Source organism: Cimex lectularius, unplaced genomic scaffold (assembly GCF_000648675.2).
Source record: "Cimex lectularius strain Harlan isolate CLEC.00 unplaced genomic scaffold, Clec_2.1 scaffold6, whole genome shotgun sequence".
Taxonomy (NCBI): Eukaryota; Metazoa; Arthropoda; class Insecta; order Hemiptera; family Cimicidae; genus Cimex; species Cimex lectularius.
Window position 1 is genome coordinate 3,354,599 of NW_019392677.1, and position 23,561 is coordinate 3,378,159.

General features: G+C 36.4%; 2 protein-coding genes across 7 annotated transcripts in view; both read right to left on the bottom strand.

Annotated features, from left to right (window-relative positions):
• Positions 1–1,384: 1,384 nt before the first annotated feature.
• LOC106673966 lies at positions 1,385–4,841 on the bottom strand. 2 transcript variants are annotated; one of them, XR_002909980.1, is made up of 4 exons: positions 4,737–4,828; positions 2,147–2,210; positions 1,613–2,069; positions 1,385–1,530 (listed from the first exon to the last, which is right to left on the bottom strand). XR_002909980.1 is itself a non-coding variant. In XM_014406375.2 (3 exons), the coding sequence occupies exons 1-3, from the start codon at positions 4,756–4,758 to the stop codon at positions 1,412–1,414; spliced, it is 369 nt and encodes a 122-aa protein (XP_014261861.1). In that variant the 5' UTR covers positions 4,759–4,841; the 3' UTR covers positions 1,385–1,411. The 2 variants fall into 2 exon arrangements, 1 of the variants encoding a protein (XP_014261861.1); XM_014406375.2 differs by lacking the exon at positions 2,147–2,210 and having other exon boundaries at positions 1,613–1,840; positions 4,737–4,841.
• Positions 4,842–5,009: 168 nt separating this feature from the next.
• Positions 5,010–23,561, bottom strand: part of LOC106673825 (serine/threonine-protein kinase NIM1-like) — a 117,148-nt gene continuing 98,596 nt past the window's right edge. For 3 of the 5 annotated variants that reach the window (XM_014406131.2, XM_014406130.2, XM_014406132.2), the window contains 7 exons: positions 9,097–9,249; positions 7,393–7,504; positions 7,170–7,326; positions 6,995–7,100; positions 6,696–6,935; positions 6,510–6,637; positions 5,010–6,453 (listed from right to left, as the gene is read on the bottom strand). In XM_014406131.2, the coding sequence (XP_014261617.1) occupies positions 6,232–6,453; positions 6,510–6,637; positions 6,696–6,935; positions 6,995–7,100; positions 7,170–7,326; positions 7,393–7,504; positions 9,097–9,249 (1,118 nt within the window). In that variant the 3' untranslated portion in view covers positions 5,010–6,231. Of the gene's footprint in view, positions 6,454–6,509; positions 6,638–6,695; positions 6,936–6,994; positions 7,101–7,169; positions 7,327–7,392; positions 7,505–9,096; positions 9,250–10,333; positions 10,485–18,901; positions 19,069–23,561 lie in introns of those variants that run through there. The other 2 variants (XM_014406129.2, XM_014406133.2) reach the window with 2 other exon arrangements.

Consider the following 23,561-nt stretch of genomic DNA (forward strand, 5'->3'; position numbering starts at 1 on the left):
ACCAACACTCTATGCTGTGAACAAGATGACTCTTGCAGCAGTACTTCCCTGCAAAGTCTGATCCTGTTCCTTTCCTGAAGTTTGCAATCAAACGCAGATGGGCCCACGTCTGTACCGCTCCCTCACTACATTCACACAATTAATTTAAAACTATTATTCTTTAATAGTTATTAGTTAAGTAGTTAATAGTTAAAACTATTCTTTAGCTGTTCTGTGACCACTAAAAATGTGTAGTTTTAGGTGAGCACTTGCAAATATTGTGGGAAAAATCTTTTCATGTGGGATGCTTTCTCCATTTCAACTCATTGTGAATTCCATTCAGTTAGCACATTTGTCCTATTTTGGAGCCTCACATAGCTAAGTGGTACCTTCCAGAAATCTCCTGCCATGTCATTGCTCGTTTTCCACTTCCTTCGCCTCTGGGTCTTCTACCTCGTTTCCTTTGTTCCTGATATGGGCATTGACTCATGGAATGCTATTTCCCAACCTTACTTTGTACTGCTGTATGGTCTTTTTGGTAATATTGGATTGACGGCTCAGATCATAACCATTCCTCAGTACTTCTAAGGGTACTGGGCTTTCTGTTTTGATAGTCGCTGATTTTGGGCCTTCCCATTGTTGGCCTCTGTTCTGTTCTTATAGTACACCGGTAGTTCTAATTCATCAAGGTATTTGGTTGTAATGCTTTATTTCTTTGATGGTTGAGACGTTGAGTTATACAAAAAACATATTGAACTGCAAGGTAGAAACGAAGTCTGTCAACTTTTTTTAAAATTTTTTTATTTCCTCTGCCGAACATACTCATACTATTTAATTGACACTAACCTTTCTCAGATACCCACTGATTTATAAAATCATCGTACACATACTTTCCCCATTCATCTATGAATTCTTTAAATTTAAATGTGAAATTTGAAGTATTAAGTAACGTTTATATAGCTCTAGTGATGGTGACATGCTCATAATAAGCCTGATTAAAAATAAATAAATAAATAATAATTACTTTTGTTTAATGCAACTTGGTGATTAAGGCCATATTCTGCACCCTTGAGGGTAAATTGTAATACAAAAACACAACTTAAGTTATATGAATCCTTGGGGTGCATAATGAGCGCGGTGTCAATGCCTAGACCGTTGCAGCCACTGACGCCCCATTTTAAAGTTTAAACCTTTAATACAAGTAGAATTATCAAAATCTTGAGGGTGCCTAAAAAGGCACATTGCATTTAAAAGGAAGTGGTTTCAACTTAATAAAAATATACACAATCTGTCAAGTTGAAAGTATTACTGGTATAAGCACTATCTAATTTGTCAGTCAAAATCCAACTTATCCAATTTTGCCCCAAGGGTGCTGAATTAAAATGGATTATAAAATTGTCAGAAACAAATTTATGCGAATTGTTTATTTGCATTAGTTGACTACAGCATCATCAGGAGCACCAATACTTGTTTTTTTGCCAAACTTTCTGTCCAAATGAATGATGAAATCATTCTTTCTTAGAATTATCACACTGAATATGGTCACGATCGCTGGAACAAAAGTCAAAATTAGTAAAACTTTATGCTAAATTTTTAAAATTAGTAACTTCTTTATGCTTCTGCTCTGACTTACAAAAGAACGAGAGTACTATCTGCACTTTCAACACTGTACTTAAAAAGTTCTCTATGCTCTCATCCATTTTCTCCTTCAATAATGTTTCGTAAATAATTTCCAACTCTGAAGGTGATTTTTCTCTAGATTCACAAGATGGACCTATGTCATCGTATTTGGCTACATCCCCCCAAACGTACACTTGCCTGCCACAAGGTGTTCCAAATGATTGTACAACTAAAGTTAAAACTAGAAAAAAGTTGAACAATTCATTAATGAGTTAATAATTCTTCTTAACAAAATAACTATATTAATTGATCTTGAAAGTTTTGGAACATTGTTGTGAAATCTGTGTGGGTGCATGTGTCGATCATCTGATCTAGAGCATCTTGCTCTGCCTATTCTCACTGGTTTTCCCTGTCAGCTGCATTTTGAAATTTCGCCACCTTCACTGATTGTTCTGAGGTCCAAAACATGTCTGATAGACAAAAGTAAGATTTTAGGTTTCTTTTCTTTACTAGTTCCTATTCATCTATGGACATTGGTATTACTAACAATAACTCCTGTAATGGAATGTATTCTGAAATATCATCAGCTATGAGTTATTGGTGGAGTTAGCCTGAAATGCATTCATTTTAATTACACCAATGTCCAAAACTAGGATGATCGGAGATGATCAAGGTACCTAGTCTTGAAAGACTCGTTGCTGAGGATAGCAGTAAATTTAGAAGCATTAAGTTTACATTTCGATTATGTGTTATTCATGATGGGCTTTTAATTTTACTAAATTTTAATTTGATAAGAATTTTAATGGGGCCCAATGTCACCTCAGAAGTACACAAATTTAGCAATGGGGGGAATCTCTAGTTTAGACTGGGCACAGTGTTGCTTATAGAGTTTCTGCCAGTTGGCAACACTGAATTGTTTGGCGCCAATACTGTAGTTACTAGTTACTACTCACAAATCTTCACCACCTAGTAAGTTTCTCTTGTAATATTGATGAATTTTTATGCAGACAAATGATTTGCCGTATTTTATGTACATTTTCGTGTTCTAAATAATCTATATAAATCATGAGAACACTAATTTCTTTTAATGTGGGCTGAATACAAGGTGTTTTCTTGATGGTTCCTGATGGCAACAATTGTTACCCTACTAAGCTGTATGCATTGATTTACTGCAATAATTGCCAAAATTTTCTCATTTTTTATATTTTTCAAGCTCGGAAAATATGTAAATAAAATAAGAAACAATTCATAAATAAATTTTTTATGTGTGGGCTTGAAAAGGTTAATAAGTTGACTCTGACATCTACAGGGTGGAGAATTTTTTGACATACCATAGGTTTAGGTAAAAATGAGCCTTTCTTATACTCATTAGAAGGATAATGAGCATGTCTTGTTGTCTATCTCTATTAGTATTAAAAGCTCTTCATTAAGTTTAAAGCTCACAAGGAGGCGATTGGTATGAGTGACGTGTATGTGATACCGGTATGAGATACAAAAAGTATGCAGGCAAATCTCCTGCCTACTAGATTCAGTCGGCTTCCCTCCATCTCTTCTCTATCCTCTCCCAAGCAGTTTAAAGACCTAGATGTTTGATTCTGTCATATTTTTATAATGGACAAGTTATTAGTTGTAGCTCTTTGGCATTTAATCAGATGAAAAGTAAAAATAGAGTAATGTGGTTTCCAAGCCTAAGGCTTTTCATCAGATCCCAAACCTTTGTTAAAGGCTCTTGCATGTATCTTTCAATCTTTCAGACCTTGCGGTTTTATTTCCCAGTAAAAGGATTCTCAACCTGCATAGGCAGGCCTTTGCACCAACATAGGACATATTATCTTGTTATAGGCTTGTTTCTGCTGTTCTGAGTCTATACGTATGTCTCCAGAGTCTGTAGTGTCCAATCAGCAGTCCTACTATCACTCTTGTCCTAAGTAATTCTAGGTTTAGCAGTTTTGCCGTTAGTTTCTGTGATTGTCCTTTGATGAACTTTTTGCATGCCTCTGCCCTAGGATACAGTTCTATTGATTCAAACACAACCAATTATCTTGGTACTATATTTTTGGTAATTGATATGATACAGAAGGGTTTAGGGTCAATAGCTGTCCTGGTTGAACTGTCCTAAGCTAATATAACATATTTCTTGTTGCCCTTTATAAACCTTTGTACTCAAACAAGGGTAATTTTTTTGTTATCCCAAATTTCTCGAACTTATCTCAATTATCTCGATGCAATCCCAAACGGCTCTGAACTTACTGCTGAGAAAGTAGTCTCTGAGTCTATACATATGCATCCAGAGTCTTCAGTGTTCAGTCAGCTGTCCTACTATCATTTTAGCCCTAAGACATCCTAAATTTAGTAGTTCTGTCATTACTTTCTGCCATGGTCTTATGATGAACTGTACTGGGATACAGTCCCACTGAACCGAGCAATTCTTCTTAACCTAATCTCTCTGATGGATTAACGTTTTTGCTAATTTGGTATGCTTCAAAAGTGTTCAGGGCTGGTAGGTGTTCTCACTGAACTTTCCTCGGCCAGTTTATCATCCTCCCAATTGACCCTCTGCCCTGGGGTATGCCCCCAAAAAGAGTAGTTTTATTGTTCAAACCGAATTGGTCTTAATGCATCATAATCGGCCCTGGACTTTATTACTGATTAGATAGTTGGCTTTATTGCCGCCTATCTCGACAGATGGCTATTAATTTGTTAATAATACCCAGCCTTTTAACCTCCTTGGCTAAGCTTTCAAAAATATTTAAGCTCTCTGGTAAAGGAAGTACAAGAAAACATTTTTAAGTGAAAAAATAAAATAAATTAGCTAGTTTAGTTAACTGTAATAATATAATGCATACATACACCACTTGCATTATATCATACAATTTGTCATGGGTTGATTTAGGTTTATCACCTTGCAGACCTCACTACAATGTTAACCTTTTTCTTTTATTTAGAATATCAAAATACTTATATCATGGCACAACATTGTGAATTCATAGTTTGAATTCAGTATTGTTTGTCTACATAGAAGTGAAAAAAGGTGTTGAAATAAAATATTAACGATGCTGATTTTCTGAAATTCTTACTCAAGTAATTAACCAAAAACTAAGCCTTGTTAAACTGTAAATATTTAAATGTATACCTACTTGACAAAAATAGTAACATCATTAGTTTTCACACAAACCAAATAAAATTTTCAAACATATTTTTCATTGAGTTTTGATTGTCATATGTATTTTATAACTTTTAAATTAAAGTGATTAAATTAGAGTGATGGAAAACATCCAATCTTTCAAAACTAGTTTTTTTCTGATATCCAATCATTGTCAAAATTAAATTTTTCTTGAAAAAGGTACTGCGCTCAACTTATTGTTTACATTTCGAGTTAAGATAATAATGAATAAAACAAAAAAACAACATTCAAATTAGTTTTTATTGTCAACATTGTACAAATGGCAATGTCATTCATTAAGATCTAAACAACTTTACACTAACACAATACTATTATATGTACATACAGGAGAATGTTTGTGATGACAGTTTATATTGATAACATATACTAACATGTATAAACTATAATTATAAACATCGATAAAAAAATTTAATTGGTCAATAGTTACTAACAGTCCTCTAATTTGTAGAAATGTATATAAATTACAAAGTATCAGAGCTACTCTAGGCGGTTACTTATTTAAAACACTTATAGATTACATTGTTTGTATATCTATGTACAAAACAATAGTAAAATAGTTTGATAGAGTGGAACATTCAGATGAGCAAAATGTAACATTAAAAAAATACAATCTACAATACTGCCTTCCCTTGTTCCAGAGGGATTTATCTATATAAATATTTTAAACATTAGGAATACATTCATGACAAGAGTACGTTATTCATTGACCTGTACTTGATTGCAATTCAGACTAAACCAATGCTGTACATTCTTTAAAAAGATTTCATTTGTAATTATGAAATAAATTGTTAAGACCTGCCATTTAACATTGTGGTTCTTCAACAATTTTTATTGCTTGGTACTTACTACAAAATATAAAACATCTTTTAAAAATTCATGCAGACCCAATTAACAGTGTTTTCATAATAAAACATTAGGTATAAATAAAATGCAATAAAATATAATACATTAAGTTGAAGACAAACTTTATGTTTGTTTTAATAGAAAAGTATTTCATACTTGTTAACCTTCCAAAATTCAGAATTGAATTTAGTAAAATATTAGCGGCAAAAATGTTGCAGAATTGTGTTGTTCCAGAAATTTACTGCAATCAAACCAGTATATAAAAAAGTTGGTTTCTTTTTACTAACAAATATCGAATTGAAGTTTTGGCACATTATTTTTATAACCACAATATTTAAAAAACACATGTAACTGTGAATTGTTTATTTATTTTTGTTTCAAAATATGACAATATAACTCATATTCGAGACGATTGCCCTCAATGGATTTTGAGCTCGGCGAGGAGTGTGGTTGACAGGGAATAAAATCAATAGAAATTATATAGTAAATAGGATTTTGGAATATTAATTGGGCTTAACTAGGTGGAAAGATTTTGTTTTTAAATTCAGCCTCATAGTGCAGGTCAATGTTTCTCTCACAAAGGAGCTATTCTAAATCGGTTATCATTACAATATAGAGCAAGCTCGAGATTTTTGGGGTTTCACGGGCTGAATCGGAGGCAGTTGGGCTATGCATTGCAACCTATGAATGACGATCCTGTAAGAAGCTATGACTGTGCTTCGAGCCCCCTGGATCATCTCGTGCTCAAGCATGCTCTGGGTGATGCCAAGCGCTTCCAGTTTCTCCCTTGCAGTCTTTTCCTCTTGTGAGAGTTTCTCCATTGGCACCTGTAACACAACAGTTTAACTAAAAGCTGACAAGTGAGGATGTGATGACTATTTACCCCTAGGGTTGGTGACAGTATGTACTTCTCACATGTCCCTCCATTTATTGAGTGCCCATTCATCCATTCAGACTCGGCTATTTGATCCAGTGAGAATCTGTCCTTTGGCGTCTGCCTCAAAATCCCTCCTGCAACAGAAAGAATTTTAAGTGTGTTGGGTACAAATTAGAAATACAATTTACTTACTTATGAGAGTTCGGCAGGGTAGACTGAGATGAGCAGGAGCAGTTATCACTCCGAGGAGGATGCTCCTTTTCAGCCCAGCAATAGAGTCTGCCGGGAAGGGCATATGTCCAGTTGTCATGAAAAAGAGGAGTACACCCAGAGCCCAAATATCTACAGGACGCCCACTGTAGCTCTCATCCCGGAAAAGCTCCGGAGCAGCATATGGTGGTGAACCACAAAATGTTTTCAATTCCTCACTCCCTATAATTTCAAACAAATTTAATACCTTTTGTTTTATTATGAAAAACAAAGTCTCTCACCTGAAGCTCTTGTGCTAAATCCAAAGTCACCAAGCTTAACTATCCCCCTTGGGCCACAAAAAACATTCTCAGCCTTAATGTCTCTGTGAATAATATTCCGTTCGTGCTGTAAAAACAAAACTTGGTACAAAGCCCAAACAAATTGACTGTTAATTTTGTAAAGTAAGACGCTTACTAAGTGTTTAACTGCTGATAAGATTTGGGCAAATGTCTGCTTGGCATCGGTCTCTTTCATTTTTCCCTCTGTTAAAAGTTTTTGGTAAAGTTCACCACCATTGACAAACTCCATGACTAAATGCAGTTTAGAGAATGTCTCCACAACTTCAAACAGCCTGAAACAACTTTCTTTGAGCAAAAAGTTGTGCCACTAACAATCAAAGTAGCAACTGTCGAACCACCTGATGATGTTTTTGTGGTGGACCGCCTCCATACTTGCTATCTCCCGGACGAGCATTTTTCTCGCCTTTGGTGTCAGCTTGGACTTGTCCATAATTTTGACAGCGACCCGTTCTGAAATAATTTTCGTGTAATAGTACAACGTATATAATTTTAAAAAATTATTAAAAAATGGTATGAGTTTTGATAAAAAATCTGCAGTTCTTCTAGGGATATCTATTAATACTTCGACATTATTTGTTAAATACGAATTAGACTTTTTTTTTTTTTTTTTTTTTTTTTTTTTTTTTTTTTTTTTTTTTTTTTTTTTTTTTTTCCATGTTTGTTATTATTATTATTATTTTTTAAATTTGTTCGTTATAAATTATTTATATATTATTTATATGCTGCAACGAGTTCGTTTGACAAAATCGACCAGGGCCCGATAAACATCGAAGTCTTCTGTACATATTAAGAATTTATAATTATAAGGTTTTGCTATTTCGCACTGGTCTATCTCACCGAACATAGTCTTCCTTTCTTCATCATATTTTCTGCAATGCCATACAATATGTTCCGCATTATCTACTAGGTTGCATACGGTACACAGATCACTGTCTTTCTTTCCTATCATGTGTAAGTATGCATTACAGATGCAGTGGTTTGACCGTAGTCTGCCTATTGTAACAATGGCTTGCCTTTCAAACGTTTCTTTGGTGAACCAAGGAACGCATCCGACTTTCGGAAAGATGGATTTATACCATTGTCCAGTGCTTGATGATTTATATCTATCCTGCCACTGTGCAATCGGTCTACTTTTGATAACATTGATGGCATCGTAATGGGATATTTTCAACACTTTTTCTACCTCTGGTTTTTTGGTAGCTGACTTGGCCAAATCATCGGCTTTCTCATTTCCTTTCAATGAACAGTGGCCTCTTACCCATAAGAATAGAATTTGCTTTCCTTTATACCGGAGATCATTTATTTTATTTATAATTTTAACGGTCAATTCTGTACCATATGATTTGGTAAGATTTGGAGTCGTGACGCTGGACAAGGCACTCCTACAATCCGAACAAATTAATACCTGATTGTGTTCAATATATTCCGCGTATTCGAGAGCCAACAGAATTGCATACATTTCGCAAGTAAACGAGGAGGACTCATTTGGTAACCGGTACGATGCATGTTTATTATTGAGAGAGTCATAGTATGCCCCACCCGATTTTCCATCCATTTTAGAACCATCTGTGAATATGGTAGTCGCGTTGGGCCACTTTTTGTGGATGAGTTCGCGGAATCTTTGGTTTACTTCATTGGGCGGGAATTTGGAGAAATCTGGTAGAATAATTAACCGGGATCTTTGCATAGTTGAGAAGAATTCAAGATTGAATAGGGGTAGATATTTATTCACTTGAATTGATTGGAATAACCTGGGGCATTCCCACCCTAAGGTGCTAATAATTGGGGGCTTTTTTTTAATCCAATAAGGGGATGTTAGGACTTCGATCATCAAATTGTGGATTTTTTGATAGAGTTGGTGGTGTAAGGAAAAGGTTTTGAGGACATATTTATCTGCTAGCCATTGTCTCCTGATTGATAGCGGGGGTTCATTAGCTTCCCTGTGCAGGACATCGACTGGGGTAGAGTTTAGCGCCCCTAAGCAAATTCTAATGGCTTTATTTTGTATCGAATTAGACTTTATGCAGTGTTTTACAATTTACCTTTGGTAAGTTCGTGAACGCCGAGCTTAACGATGGAGAAGTTACCCCTGCCGAGTTCCCCCTGAAGCTTGTACAGCGCGACACGCTTCCCGAGGGTCGTCTCTTGTTGCCACTTCTGGTCATGATGCAAGTTGTGCACAGATTTGTCGTAAACTGCGGAAAAAAGAATAATTGTCACAAAAAGATATACTTGGCTCTTTCGAATTGCTCCAGTGGAGCGGTGTACAAGTGCAATAAGAGCTACTTGGCGCTACTGGATATCGCCGTGGGTACGACTTTACCCCGTTAGATCAACCCTGCGCCTTTCTACGGTTGATAGATCTTTCAAAACTTTAATAACTATTTATAAACGGAGTATATCCACTCCTGTCGATCCCCTGCTGAAAATCTGAAATCACGGCACGCCACGAAGGGGATCGGAAAAAGTGCCACAGATAATTTGATACTTGTTTGTCCTACTACCCCACAATCTTTCGATTTTCTTGGTATATTTAAAGACAGAGCCGTTTTAATTAGATGTTAGAAAATTTTGATTAGTTGCAGGAATTTTAAATTCGGTTCCAAACTTCTTCCCAAGTGAAGTAGAGATTTTCCAAGGCCGATTTGGATGTTGACACGGTTATTAGAAATTACAATTGTTGTGTGCTTAATGACAAGAAAAACTCATTGAAAACGTGTCTGGTGAAAAAAAAGTGGCAGACTCCTCCCAAATTGTTATTTGTAAATCTTGTTTACCGCAGAGATTATCGTAATAATGTGTTCTTACAAGAGGGAATGTCTGGAGGTCAGATTTTCTGCAATCAAGTAGATGCTTAAACTTAATGATAAGGGGACTATTTCTAACAAACGTATGTCTGCGACGTCCTGTCAACATATTTCTTGGTCTAATAAAGGCTATTATTCATGAAACAAGAGGGATGTACAATTTTGTGAATACAAACCACTTTAATGAAGTTGAGTGCAGTGGAAAAAATGATATTTATCTGTGAAGGAAGCAGTGATGTCAGGATGATTCATGTTGAGATAGAAGTCTACTACTATTTTTGTTAAAAAAATAAATAAAATAAAGTACGACTGTTTAGGTGGTAGGTCGTTTAGGACGCTTTCACGAACATAGGCCCTATGTCGACTAGATTTCAATGTCAAAATGTTACAACAAATTCATCATATCACTCGTCGCACAATAACCAAATTCACGTGGATTACCTACAAAATTCGTCAAGTCCCGTTCACTCACAATGGTCGCCTAAAACGTACGGGTCCTCAGTGTCCGGGGTCTTCATGTAATTGGCGTTCGTCTGCCAACTTACAGACTGTGTCTCGAGAATGTTTTTTTCTTTTTATCGTGTGAAGTGTGCCGAATGAGAAGGTAATATTTGTCTTGTGTGGCAAATTTTTGACAGCTGAATATTTTTTCAATAGTTTCTTACCAAACGTCGCTCTTGGTTTTTCGAGTAGTGAAAAGGCTTCTTGATTTGAAAAGTTTAAACGAATGCTGGTTAAATGACAAATCGGGACTTCTTACCTGGCGTTTTAGTTTGATTTTCTTCGAATGCCGAACGACACAATGTAAATTTAAACCGATGACATGACTAAAAACGCTGTGGATCGGGTTTGGAAATTTTAAAAGGGAAATACAAACAATAATACATAATTAAAAACATAAACAATTATGCCCGAGAAAAATTACCAAAGCGGCCCGCCATGGTGAATGCACTAAAAGATAAAGTATATGTAAGCATGTACCGCCATGTGCATACCGCCTAAACCACGATTCAGTGACCTCAATGAACTAAGGATTTTTTTTATGAGGGTATTTCACCTACGAGGTTGCCGGTGTTTTTGGCAAAAAGCCCATTTGTAAGTATGTCGAGTTCGAATGCAGGGCCGCTGGATTCGAACGCCGGACCTTTACCTTACAGTGCTGAGCGCCGTGCAAATGCCAACCGTTGCGGCCACCGACAACCCCAGGGAATTTCATTACATCCGTTTTTAGACTTAGTCTGATCCACAACTGTTTGCCATACCAACTCTATAAAATCGGAATAAAACACAGCCTGATCAAGAAACCGTAGCGGACCAATACCATATTCTTTTGTCCTACGTCCAAAAATATAATAGGTACTGTATTCCGCTGTTGTGCGAAGTGGCCTGTTCTTGCCTACCAAAAGTAGCATAATTTTAAGCAACGTAAACAAACCCCAAATCAGATGCACTATCTATAGTTTCGTTGCGGCTAATAAATTGGTTATTTAATTAGTGGGTGGGAGCGTTGGGAAGTGGCTGCCCAATGGGGGCGGCGGTCTTAACCGGGTTACCGTTCATGGAATTTCTGGTTGCTTCGGACGCTTTAAGCCCCGGATAATGGGGGGACGTAGACTTTTCTATAGCACTGTAAGTGATGTAAAAGTTCGCAACCCTTTGAATGCAGTATAATAAGTCCCTCTTATATAATAATACCTCTTAAGTCCCCGGTGGGACTATATACCCCGTTAATATACCCCTCCACGATTATCCTTAAAGTACAAGATATTTTCTTTTACCAGAGATTAAGGTGAGATTCCTCTGTCAGACGCGTATTGACTTCTCGCCATTTTCAGTGGTGGGTACGTCCGAGATAAAAGACCAAAAAAGCGAAGATATGCTGACCAAAATTATCAGAATTGAATTTCTGCAGAATTTACTTTAATTTTACCGATTTACAAAGGGTAAACAAGGTTGAGCTGCTTTCTGCTTTCAAAATTGATGGATTTGGTCTTATTGGATTCGTTCAATTACAACTACCATCTCCTCAGTAATCGTTCATTTTAACCGTTAATGTATTTTTTCGATATCGGACTTAAAGAATTGCATGTAGATTTGGACATGGATTTTCCGTGGTTCAGGAAATTATTTTTTGTGGTAGATGACACTGGTTGAGACAGAAAAGAAGAGGGCCTAGGACGGAGCCTTGATCGCCGCCTTCCGTCCTGATAAGAGGCAAACGGATTGAGCACTGAATTCAGCAATGTTGTGTATGTGCTGAATTTTTATCTAGAATTTCGACTGTTTTACATAATTATCAAAAATTTAGAGTGAATGTCAAAAAGGTAAACTATAACGAGGACAGACGAACCAAATTGTGAATATCGCCTATCATTCCGTCTATATTTGTTGTACTGTACATTCTTTGACATTCACTTTTGATATTTGATCAAGTAATTCGGCTTGAAAGACGGTTGTGGCGGAAGCCAGGGGTTTAGTGCTCACTGTTTGGTCCTTTTATGCCCCTTCCCGTTCCATTTACAATCTTTGAGCCATCTGTAAACCATAGAAGAGCTCCAGGCTTTTCTTTCTATTGTTCTCTTTCTTCAATTTTCAAATTGAATGGTTCAAGTTTTCTTTAAATACGGCCGAGAAAGTTTTGGCCATGTTATATCAACTTTGCCGAAAATTTGTGTACCTATTTGCAGCCGTGGATGTTATTTTAAGAGCCAGATGATGCTAAGACCTTTGGACTTTTTGAAGTAGTACCATTGCCTTTCTTTGTTCTATTTTTGGGCACCATGTATTACGCATGTGTGATCATGGCCGAATATCGAATGTATGACCATAGGATTATCTTAGGACGTCCACAGTTTCTACCACAGACTTTGACATATCCAGTGTTCCTTTAGGGACCTGGCCTTTGGTTCTCTTGAGGCGTATACTATATTCCTTAGGCCGAAAACTCCCCCAGGTATGAAAATAGAAAATGTAAAAATACAAGCAATAATTTGGAAAAGGAGTAGATCCAAAATCCATTCAGTAAAACCAATTAAAAAAAAAAAGTATATGTAATTTAAATAGCATCTGTCGGGCAGTTTGATCTGTTAATATTTGTGTACATAGATAAAAACTTACTTCAATATCCACAATGTCCAAGTCCTGTACTTGTAAAGTAAACAAGTATCTTTTGAGGAGGTAATGTTAGTATGTTAGCATGTTATGTAACCGCCCATAGCCAGCCGGTTCACAATAAACGAGATTAGAGAGTAAAACTATATTAAGTTCGTTTTGAACAATTCCATACAATGAAGATAAACCATCCCTAACCATCTAAGATAACCATCCCTAACCAAGTTTTTGTCAAAACAAAGGATAAATTGAATAGGTACATCTGGCCCTTACTGTTGTTGAGTTGACGATTATAGGATTATATGTGTAATATTTGATATTTATAATTTCGATTTATTCTATTCGTTATATATTATTTTTTATAATTAAAATTTTTTAGAGTTAGTGTCAAAGTTTGTCAAATAATTATCAGCTCAGTAAGAAACTGGAGCTTTATCATCCCCGATCATCCCGGCCCGTTTATTCTCGCTGGTTTGGATTGACAGGCCATTTTCCAAAAATGGCCGAAAAACTGAGAGAGACTAGGTAGACCAGGATGATTCAGGAAATGATCCAATTTCAGGTCTAACATCTAATACAATTTAAAAATATTCAATAGGAATAACGGGACTTTAAAAAAAACAACTAAATACCGGTCATTGCAAAACTTTCAATCTTAAATGTTATTACTTCTTATTTTTATCTTACATAACAAAATATCCCGTCTAGATTGATAGAATTTTAAAATATGCAAATTTAAGCCAAATAGCAAGTTGTGCGTAGTTGTTCTATTATTCATTTCTTTTACTTGCTATGAAAGTATATGAGCGAATGGTCTGCCCATTCTCGCTTTTTTCACTAAATTGTCTTCACGCTATTATCAAAATTCTATTTATATAGGAAAACAATAGCAATCAGATAAGAAATCAGTTTGTCCGAGATAATTTTCAAATGATGAAGTAAATATTTTCAACGAATGTTACCCTTTCCAGTTTATTAAATACAGTTTCGTAATTTTGAGCTATTTAGGTTTTGGACAGTTTTTATGTTTTTGAGAACATGTATATTTGTAATATTAGAATAAGTATGACATAAACATACACATGGAGTACAATAAGTGAACAAATTCTTCTGTACGAGCCAGTATAAGCCGGGAAGATGCAGGCAGTACGATGATCAATAAAAACAACCGCTGATGAATAATCCAATTACGAACAAGGGATAAGTTTAGTAAATGGGAAAGATGCCGGTACGAAGATTCCTTTTGATGTCGAAGCAAACGGGAGAAAAACAAAACAAGGAAGCGTGTAACTCGTCTAGACCGGAAATTGGCAGTTGTCGAACTGGGTTGGATCGAGTGCGAATGAAAAATGAGGACATCGCTGTCGTCGGATATCGCGATAGGGATCAAAACTGAACCAGATCCCACGCAATTTCCACCTCGGCAAACAATAAAAAGTGGCGTGCGTTTAATTTTTCCATGTCCCCGACTCCAACCGCTTTTATTGCTTTTGGAAATTACCGTTACTCTTTATGACTCTCCGATTGATGGTTAATTTAAAAAAAACCTGACTTTATAATTACCTACGGTTATATTATTTATTCGTGTTCGATTTCATTTAGGTTTTTCTTGTTTGTATTTATTTGTGATCACTACTAGATTCACACTTTTATAGTTGGTGTCGATCGAGCCTTATCACGTACAGCATTAGCAAATTGTCAACTTTTTACTGTAAGTTGTGAAAGATAGTTGTACGAATGAAATTAAGTAAGATGCAATGCACACTATACATTTAATTTTTTCCCCTTTCATATTTCACTTTTTCGTATTTGAAATTTAACATTTTCTATTTACCTACCTATGAAAAGAGGTCAGGACGGAATTTTTACGAATAATGTTTAGGAATGAGAGACCCACGACAGAACACTGAAGGCTCAATGTATATGCCATGTTAGACCCTTGATCACATGTTGGCCAAGAAGGGCAATGGTACGACTACAAAAGTCCAAAACATGTCTTGGCCAAAACCTCTCTGACGGATTAATGGAAATACTTGAGTTTAACCGTTCAATAAGAGAATTGAAAAGAGACCACAATGGGAAGAAAAATCGGGAGGTTTCTATCGCATACACAGTCTCGGCACAAAGGGACAAAGGACTTCCTTAGCTGTGAACATGTCCCTAGGATCTACCACAACCATCTTTCAAGCCGAATTACTAGCCATAGATTCACAGCAAACATCTCAAGTATAGTGACTGCTGTAACTAAAGTGTCCAACGGTCGTCACCACTGCATCGACAATACTTCTGCTTTGCAAACAGCAGTTAATGAATATGCAGCACTCTTATATAAAAGTAGGGCCGTAGGGGATCAACCGACTGCAACCACAGATACACAAATTCTCATCGCTAATAAAACAAGCAGTCAATACATGTAACAGGGTCTTCTTAACAGCTCACATTCATCGCTCAGTAGACAGGTAACGTGGCTCACATTTGCCCGACTAATATCCTACAACCACACCAGTTACGCAGCCACTGGCTCTTATGACAAACTACCATGGCTACTAAATGACTCTGCTCACTAACTACGAATTCAACCTGAATGCATTTCAAGCCTACGAGATCAACTCATCTGTTTAAATACCTTAAAAACTGAGATCTAAAAAGAGTTTAACGCTACTGTGGGTGCCTCAGAAAAATATGTACGCCCTAATCATTTTGGCTTAAATAAAAGCCACATTAATAAAGAAAGGGTATATATGACATCTGCTGTTGCGAACCCTCATAAACAAAAAAATAAAGAAAAGGAAACTCAACAGAAAGGAATTAAAAATCCTAGCAAGTATATTTTCATACTGAATAGTTAGGAAAAGGCTAGGGTTTGTGGGATAGCCATTATTGAGCAAAGTAGTCCACATACCACACCCCTCAGAAAATTTTTGTAATTTATTAAAGAAACGAAATTCTTTCAGACGACAATAAACCAAAGTTAAACTGCTAACTTAACTAACTTTTTAAAAAATGTACAGTTTTCAGATTTTCCACCAATGGCAAACTATTCGTCGGCCAATTTGCGAAAATGGCGAAATGCCGAAACTCGTCTGTCAGATAAAACAAGCAAGGGTAGACAGAGCGGGATGACAGGACATGATCAAACTGCAGGCCCTGATTAAAAAAGTAATAAACGAAAGTTTAAGTGCAAATTTAACAAGCTTAAAAAAAGTCTTGATTTTATAAGTTTTTACACACCTGCAATTGTACTGTTTATTAAAATTCAATTAAAAACTATCGATCTGTATAAATCCAGGCCGATAGTGGACACAGGCGGGCGAAATCTAACCCAATTTGGTTTGTAATTGAGATCACCCATGGGAAATTCAAGCAAAATTTTGTTCCAGGATTATAACGCGTGAAGTTTAATATCTTAACAGCCGATAAGGGAACCAACATTGACATTTCTAATATTAGAAATTTTTTGTTTGTTTGCAATTACCTCGTATTAATTCGTTTCTGAGACCATTAAATAAGGTCCAGTTATTTGTTTCGATAGCGAAATATCGCCAGTAGAAGTGAACCAGAGAAAAGAAAGACAGCCAAAATTTCCTCTGTACCGACAGGCGGAAAAATATAACGATCCTCAAGATTTATTTTCCAAAACAACTCGAAGAAACGGTTAAGAGTCAATTGCCAATTTATTGCTTTGAAGAAAAAGGACTAGTCATCAAATAAGTTGGAGGCACACAAGTCACGAAACATTATGAAAGCGTTTCCTCTTTATACTGGACCGATTCGTCAAATACTGCTGGAGTAAATTGATTCTATAATTTTAGCTTGAATTTTAACCAGGTATAAAAGAATTGACCATTTGCTTAACCATTTGATTCAGGGTTTGAGCACATCACATAATTGGTAATATATTCAATATGAAAAATGTATTGGAAAGTTCAGACTTTTGTCCGCTACACCAAACTTTACTTTATAAAGATAATCGCTGATGGGTGATTTAGTGATAACTAGATACGTCTATTTTAACCAGAGATAAAACTTGTTTTTTGACACGCGGAGGGTTTTGGAGGAAAGCGTTCAGACTCACCATGAACTCACTCTTACCGTTTTACTCTGGGTTCCCACCAGGCACAACCTGACGGGCTTTGAAGCTCTGTCATAAAATTCTTCGGAAACTACGCGAAAAATCCTAATGGTTGGGCTTACCACGAGCTTAAAGCTTTAAGGTCGATCGCCTTGTTAAAGAATCTACGAAACTTGATGTCCTAAGACCGAGAAACATACTTCGCCCAAAACCAATAATTGGGTTAAATACCCTGGATTTAAGAAAAACTATATAATATGCTATTTCTAGGTAAGAAGCAGATGGAAGTTAGTTGGAAAACACGGGTAAATTTTATAAAAATAACCGATTAGTGACAGGGAAGTAGACACAAAGGCCAATAAACCTTACACTCTAGTTTTCAAAAATATTCGAAAGTCTTACTACCTAACCTATTAGCCTACCTTAAATCCACTTCTGTCGGACATACAAATTATATTTAGGCACCACTCTTGCACCAACAGCTGCACAGAGTAGTCCATCCTAAATACTTACGGGGAAAAGAAGATCAGCCTAGGAATTTTCTTCGATACAGAAGAGGCTTTCGTTCGTTGATCACTGGACTACTACACAAACTGAAGGCCCATCGGTTAGATACTCATCACTAACTACCTCTCGAGCAGAAATTTTGTAGTAAATAACCAGTACTCACTCTCCAAAATTTTATCATCTTTACCCAGGAGACCACAAGGTTGCGTAATTTTTTAACCTTCTAAGCCCTCTTTTTTATCTTGTCGATTCATGCTAGTTCCCTACACGTGAAAATGACAAAATTGCCCATTTGCAAATGGCATAGCTTATGGCCGGCTGAAACTAGTAGTAAAGTTCGTTCAAGAGTGGTGTTAAAGGTGGCGTATGTCATGAACCCATCCAAGTCCACGAATGTGATTCACGTATCAAAAAAAAGATTCAATCCCATTATTAAGCCGAACAGACTATTCAAACGTTCGTTACCTAGCATTGCACTTGGATAAAAGATATGCCTCGCATGATAGGTAATAAAAATAAGGCGCAGAACTCATTGCATCAAACACCCCTAACACTTCCAACTAAAAAACTTTTATATCTATATAACTCTTTAGTCCTAATTGTCAATACTCTTGATCAGCAGAACAATCTCACCTACAAATGGTACAAAAAACCCAAAATAGAATCTTAAGAATGATATCTATCCATGGTTTATACACGATTCAGCCTTCTGTAATCAAAGTGAAAAGCTCCACTTGCCAAACTTGCAATGATAAAACCACAGTAACGCCCTCAAGAGGCGGCTGTAAACAGAACCTGCAATGCCAAATGCTTAAAAGAAAACGACCACAAGACTCACAGGGTCATAAATTTTAAAGGGAGAAGCATACATTAACTTCTAGTTAAAATTTACTTATGTATGTTTATGTGATTTTACCCAGGGGCAGCCATTGAGTTGGTACCCTATCATATTAAATATATTAAATAATTAGTTATCATAATTCAATTTTATTACGAAAGATTCACTAATTTCGTGGTCCGCTTGACCAATTAATATATTACAATTCAAGATAGCTCAGGTGGTAGAGCAGCGGCGTATCTAGCCGAAGATCGTGGGTTCGAATCCCGCTCGTGCCATTGACTTTTTTATCTCAACTAAAAACCTTAATTAATTGTAATTACGAAAGATGTTGAATATTATGCGTTTTGTACAACAACAAGGAATCAATTGATATCCTTGTCCAATTTGACCTCGGAGCTATTTACCGAAAAAATATTAAATTATTCAAAATCTTGTCTTTTCTTTCACGGAAGGTTTTTAAAAAAATTCTAAGGGCTTTCTAAAACCGGATGGTTCATAAAAAGACGGACCGAAAGTATATCTGAAGGTCTTCTTGCCGGCGGACATCCTCTCCTCCTTGACGACGGACCATCCCGGCTTCTTGATCCGACCGTTGACCGCAGCATGCCGTCCTCCATCCGATGCCGTATGCTGAACCCTCTTCAGCTGTCCGACCATCGCCGATATCCGGGGCGAACTGGCCGACGTCCGCCCGCCCGGCTCTCTTCATAATTAACGCGTGACGAAAAATAGAAACAATCGTTTCAAATCGACCGCGGCCGCAGGCAATTGATTCCCAATGACGTCCAGCGACGTTTCTCAAACGGCAAATTGGCCCACCGACTATTTTATTTACGAAAGGAACATCTTTCCATCCATAAAGACCTTGAATATGATGTATTTTAGGATGGCTTAACACTTACAGGAAAAAAAGCCGGAATGTAATTCTGATACCTAAATAACTTCCATCGATAAAAATGATATTTGCATGACCAACCATCAACTATATATAGACACACATTTGGCGAATTCATTAAGACATTAGCGTTTAATCATATGCCTAACATTTTAAAATTAAAGAGGTTGCAAAGATACACAGACTAGACTACAGAACCCAAATCTACGATAATTTTTGAATCTTAATTATTTATTACTAATTATTATTAACGGCCAATAAACTTACTCGTTTGTTAAACTAAGAATAACAACAATTGAATTATTAGAAGCGTTATGAATGGAGTAAAGCGCAAAATGACACCTATCATTTCACCCCGATCTAAATACATAGGCTCTTATCTTTTTAATACCGCTTAGGCAAGCATTTAAATAAACTTGTTTGTCTATTCATTTTCACTATCGTAACACAGAAAACTATTAGGATGCACATTATTATTTACTTAAAATAAGAGTGCTATTTTGTTCAATTTTATACTGAAAAAAGGACCATTTTTATGCTGTTATAGCTCACATCCAGCTATTGGCTTTTTATTTAGCCCTCGTGGGCTTTATACTTGCTCCTCAGTTATATTTGCTAGGAAAACCTTTTCCTTTGTCAGGAATTCACAGCAGCAGATAATAAATGTACTGAAGTTTTATCTTCTTCTTAGCAGAACACAAGCGATTTTCTGCTGTTGTAGCTCCCTATCCAGCTTTTGGCTTTTTATTTAGCCCTCTTGGACTTTATACTGGCTCCTCAGTTATATTTACTAGGAAAACCTTTCCTTTGTCAGGAATTCACAACAGCAGATAATAAATGTACTGAAGTTTTCTCTTCTTCTTAGCAGAACACAGGCGACTTTCCAGCTTTTGGCGCACAGTTCGGTCTGTCGGCTGAGGCCACAGGCCAATACGTTTAGGCGAGACTTCCTTAACGAAAAGTCTGCCAGATGCTCTTTTTCCTATTATATTGTAACATGGTAATTCTTTGTTAAGTTGTAACGTAGGTTCAGTATCACATCTTTTTGACCTTTATTTTTAAGTATTTGGCATCATGGAGCCAATACATACAACAGATCTTCTCTATAGATATGCAGAGGTGGTAGGGTTAACAATGTCTTCAGAGAGGGTTTAGTTAAAAAATTACATAAATTAGTTTATCCATTCAATTTCAATAAAGAAAACTAATCAAGTTAGTAATTAAGAAAGGTTTTCTGCTCTTCTTAGCAACGATTTTGGCAACGAATCAAAACGTACCAAAAATGTCAATGCTTTAAAGACAAATAATAAAAATCATTGACGATATCATTTTTTTTGTTCAAATTTAGACCCCACATTAGAATTAAGGCTAAGACTTAATTCTTTGATAATTGCAAAATTTCAGGGTATTTAATATGAGAGATTATGAGAATAGAAGTTAAGTCGTTGAAAGTTAGTTAATTTAATACATAAAGCACAGGATTCTGCCAGCGTTTGATGGCGAACACAGGCTGGCAATCAAAGAAGGATAGATTTATTAGAGCTCGATCTTTTGATGGGGAGCCCCCATTGAATTCGGGGTGGATAACCGGGAAGCACGAAAGGAAGCGGAAACAAAATCATTTCTACAATTCGTCATAGTTAGATACGCCAAGGACCGGGTGGGCCGCCTTCCGTGGCGACAGGCACGAAGACAAATTTCATCTATACCGACACAAACGGAATTTGTACGGCAATAGTGTATGGCCAAGTGCAATTTCATTAAACATGAAATAGGAAATATGACCTTTCCGTCTAAATAAATTTTACTGTATTTTCTTAGAATTTTGAAAATTCGCTGTCAATAATAGGCCTGTACTCAGAGATGTCCATGAAAATGCCTTGTTACCTACTCATCCTGTAAGGGGTGAATTTATTGAGTAGAAGGTCGCAATTTTGAGTCATTTCTATATATACGCCTATCAGAGTTTTCCTATCTGTAGCGATATATGTTGATCCTGCCCATCTGGGAATATGTCTATGTTATATATGTTTACTTCTGACTTACAAATTTAAAAAAGTGCAAAATGCAGCTAATGCAAGGTGTAGTAAATAAATATTCATAGATTTAGTTATGTGATAATAAATAATGGTAATGAGGATACTTGGAAGCTGGGTTTGTGCTGTCCAGGCACTGCAGCCTTCTGGCTTATTGTACCTTCCTATTTCCCTAGTTCAGTGCAATAGACTCAATCCATCTTAATAGAAGTATCAGGTCGCTGCTACAATTCCCTGGATTTTTTTTCAATATGTTAGGTTAAATCTCCATTGAGCCGTTGCTTCGCGAAGATGATATGAGAGGCTGTTTCCTCCTCCTCGCATAATCTGCATATGGGATCATCGTTGTATATGTCAATGCTGTGTAGATATTTTCTCAGATGCCAGTGACCGGTTAATAGTCCTATAACTCCTCTGAGTTTCTCCAATTGCAGCAGTGAGTTTGCCAATATTGGTGAGGGTTGTTTCTTTTCTTTTGTTTGGATCCATTCTGCGATGGAGGATTATTTGTTTTAGTTACCCCAAGCATAGGTTCAGTACTTATGTATGGTCTTGCAGGTCCTCTTCTGGCCAGTGTGTCGGCTTTTTCGTTACGCAAAATTCCTTTGTGCCCTGGCACTCAAAATATCATCTGACTGTTGTGTTTCCCAGGTTTTGGAGATTTTGGATGCATTCACTGACTAATTATGATGCCATTTTTTTATAAGATATTGCTTTAACAGTTGCTTGGCTATCAGAACTTATGAGGATTTTTGCCAGTGTAACCTCTTTCGAAATATTCTAGGGTGATCTAGATATGTATTAAACCTCATAGTACCTCACCACTGCTAACAACAGATGACACAAAATCCACTCTAACGCGAAAAATACTCGTGCTTGTGCTATTTATATAAGTGTATATACGAGGAAAAAGAATAGACCTAGAACACCTCCTTGTGTACGCCCGCGTTTTTGCCGTTTACTGCGACGGGTTTCCTCGTTTTTGACGTAAGAATGTCGTACGTTATGACATTTCCTCTAACCAAAACACTGACGTTTTTGTAACTTAGATCGAAAAAGCAATTTATAATTCGTTATTTATTGAATAGGTTCTTATTTCTTTATCTCAAAGCAGTTTTGGAAGTTTTTATCGTAGAAGATATTTTAAATTTCAGTGTGCTAAAATATACAAATGTATGTTGATTTTTAATTACTCAGAAAAAGCTTTATATTTAGAGTATAAGAAATCGATTTCAATTGTACGCTTTCTTTCATAGAAACTGTATTTCAGCACTGTCGAGTAGTGCACAAGGCTCGTAAGGAAAACGAGGCCTACTAAAAAGAAGAAGAGCCCAATTTAATACACGACCAGTCAGAATTTTGCTTAACCCATAGATTAGGGGATGATTTCGTTTTAATGAGGATGACGAAGTTTTCTCTTCAAGGTCGTTCTTATTGATCTGAAAATGGGGTTGGGGTTAAAGGTGTCAGCTTAGATTAGAGCGGGGCAATTTGAAATAGGAAATATCGTGGGGCTGGGAGAAAAACCAAGCACGGAATAACCGACGATTCGGCCTGTTTTGAGCAATAAATCTCTAAAACGATGAGTGATTTAAACGTGCTTCATCATCAATATAATTGCACACATGGGATTTATTAATCCATTTAATATGGACCCAAAAAAGAAGCGTATAGCAGCGATCGAACGCTGGTTTCAAACAATATATCAATTCTAGAAAACAAAGAGGAGTTGAGAAAGAAAATGAAATTGGCATCAATTCTTATAATTAAAAAAACAAAACAAATAACCTTTAAAAAAATACAATTAAATAATCCTAATTGATCCTACCTAATTCGTTACCTGTCGTTTACATCAAAAACACCATTAATACCAAGCACACAATTAATTTCCGAAAAGAAAACGAGAGATGAAAAACGAAACAACCCACTTTTTAGAGCACCCCCCCCCAATTTTCAAGAGAGCCCGAGCTTGCTGAACTCTGTCTTTCAAAATTGGAAGCTCAAAGCTATTACTTAAGTTTACCGATTTTAATTTCTTAGTGACTTTGTCCTTGTAAGATATCCTAAAAGCCCTTCGTACACATCTCATCTCGAAGGCCTGTATCTTTTTCAGTATAACATTAGTATGGTGGCCGTTTCAATACCATAAAGAAGGATAGAAAACAAGTCGCAAACAGTTTAGGTGTTGACACTGCACTCATCACTTCTTGATCTTCACTGTTCAAGATTCCGACATAT

Bases quoted from the DNA above. Each gene is read 5' to 3' on its own strand.
- LOC106673966 (XM_014406375.2), bottom strand. From the start codon at position 4,758: ATGATGTTACTATTTTTGTCAA. The intron at 1,841-4,736 runs GTAGGTATACAT...ACTTTTTTCTAG, and splicing joins GATGTTACTATTTTTGTCAA to TTTTAACTTTAGTTGTACAA. The intron at 1,531-1,612 runs GTAAGTCAGAGC...CTTTTGTTCCAG, and splicing joins GATAGTACTCTCGTTCTTTT to CGATCGTGACCATATTCAGT.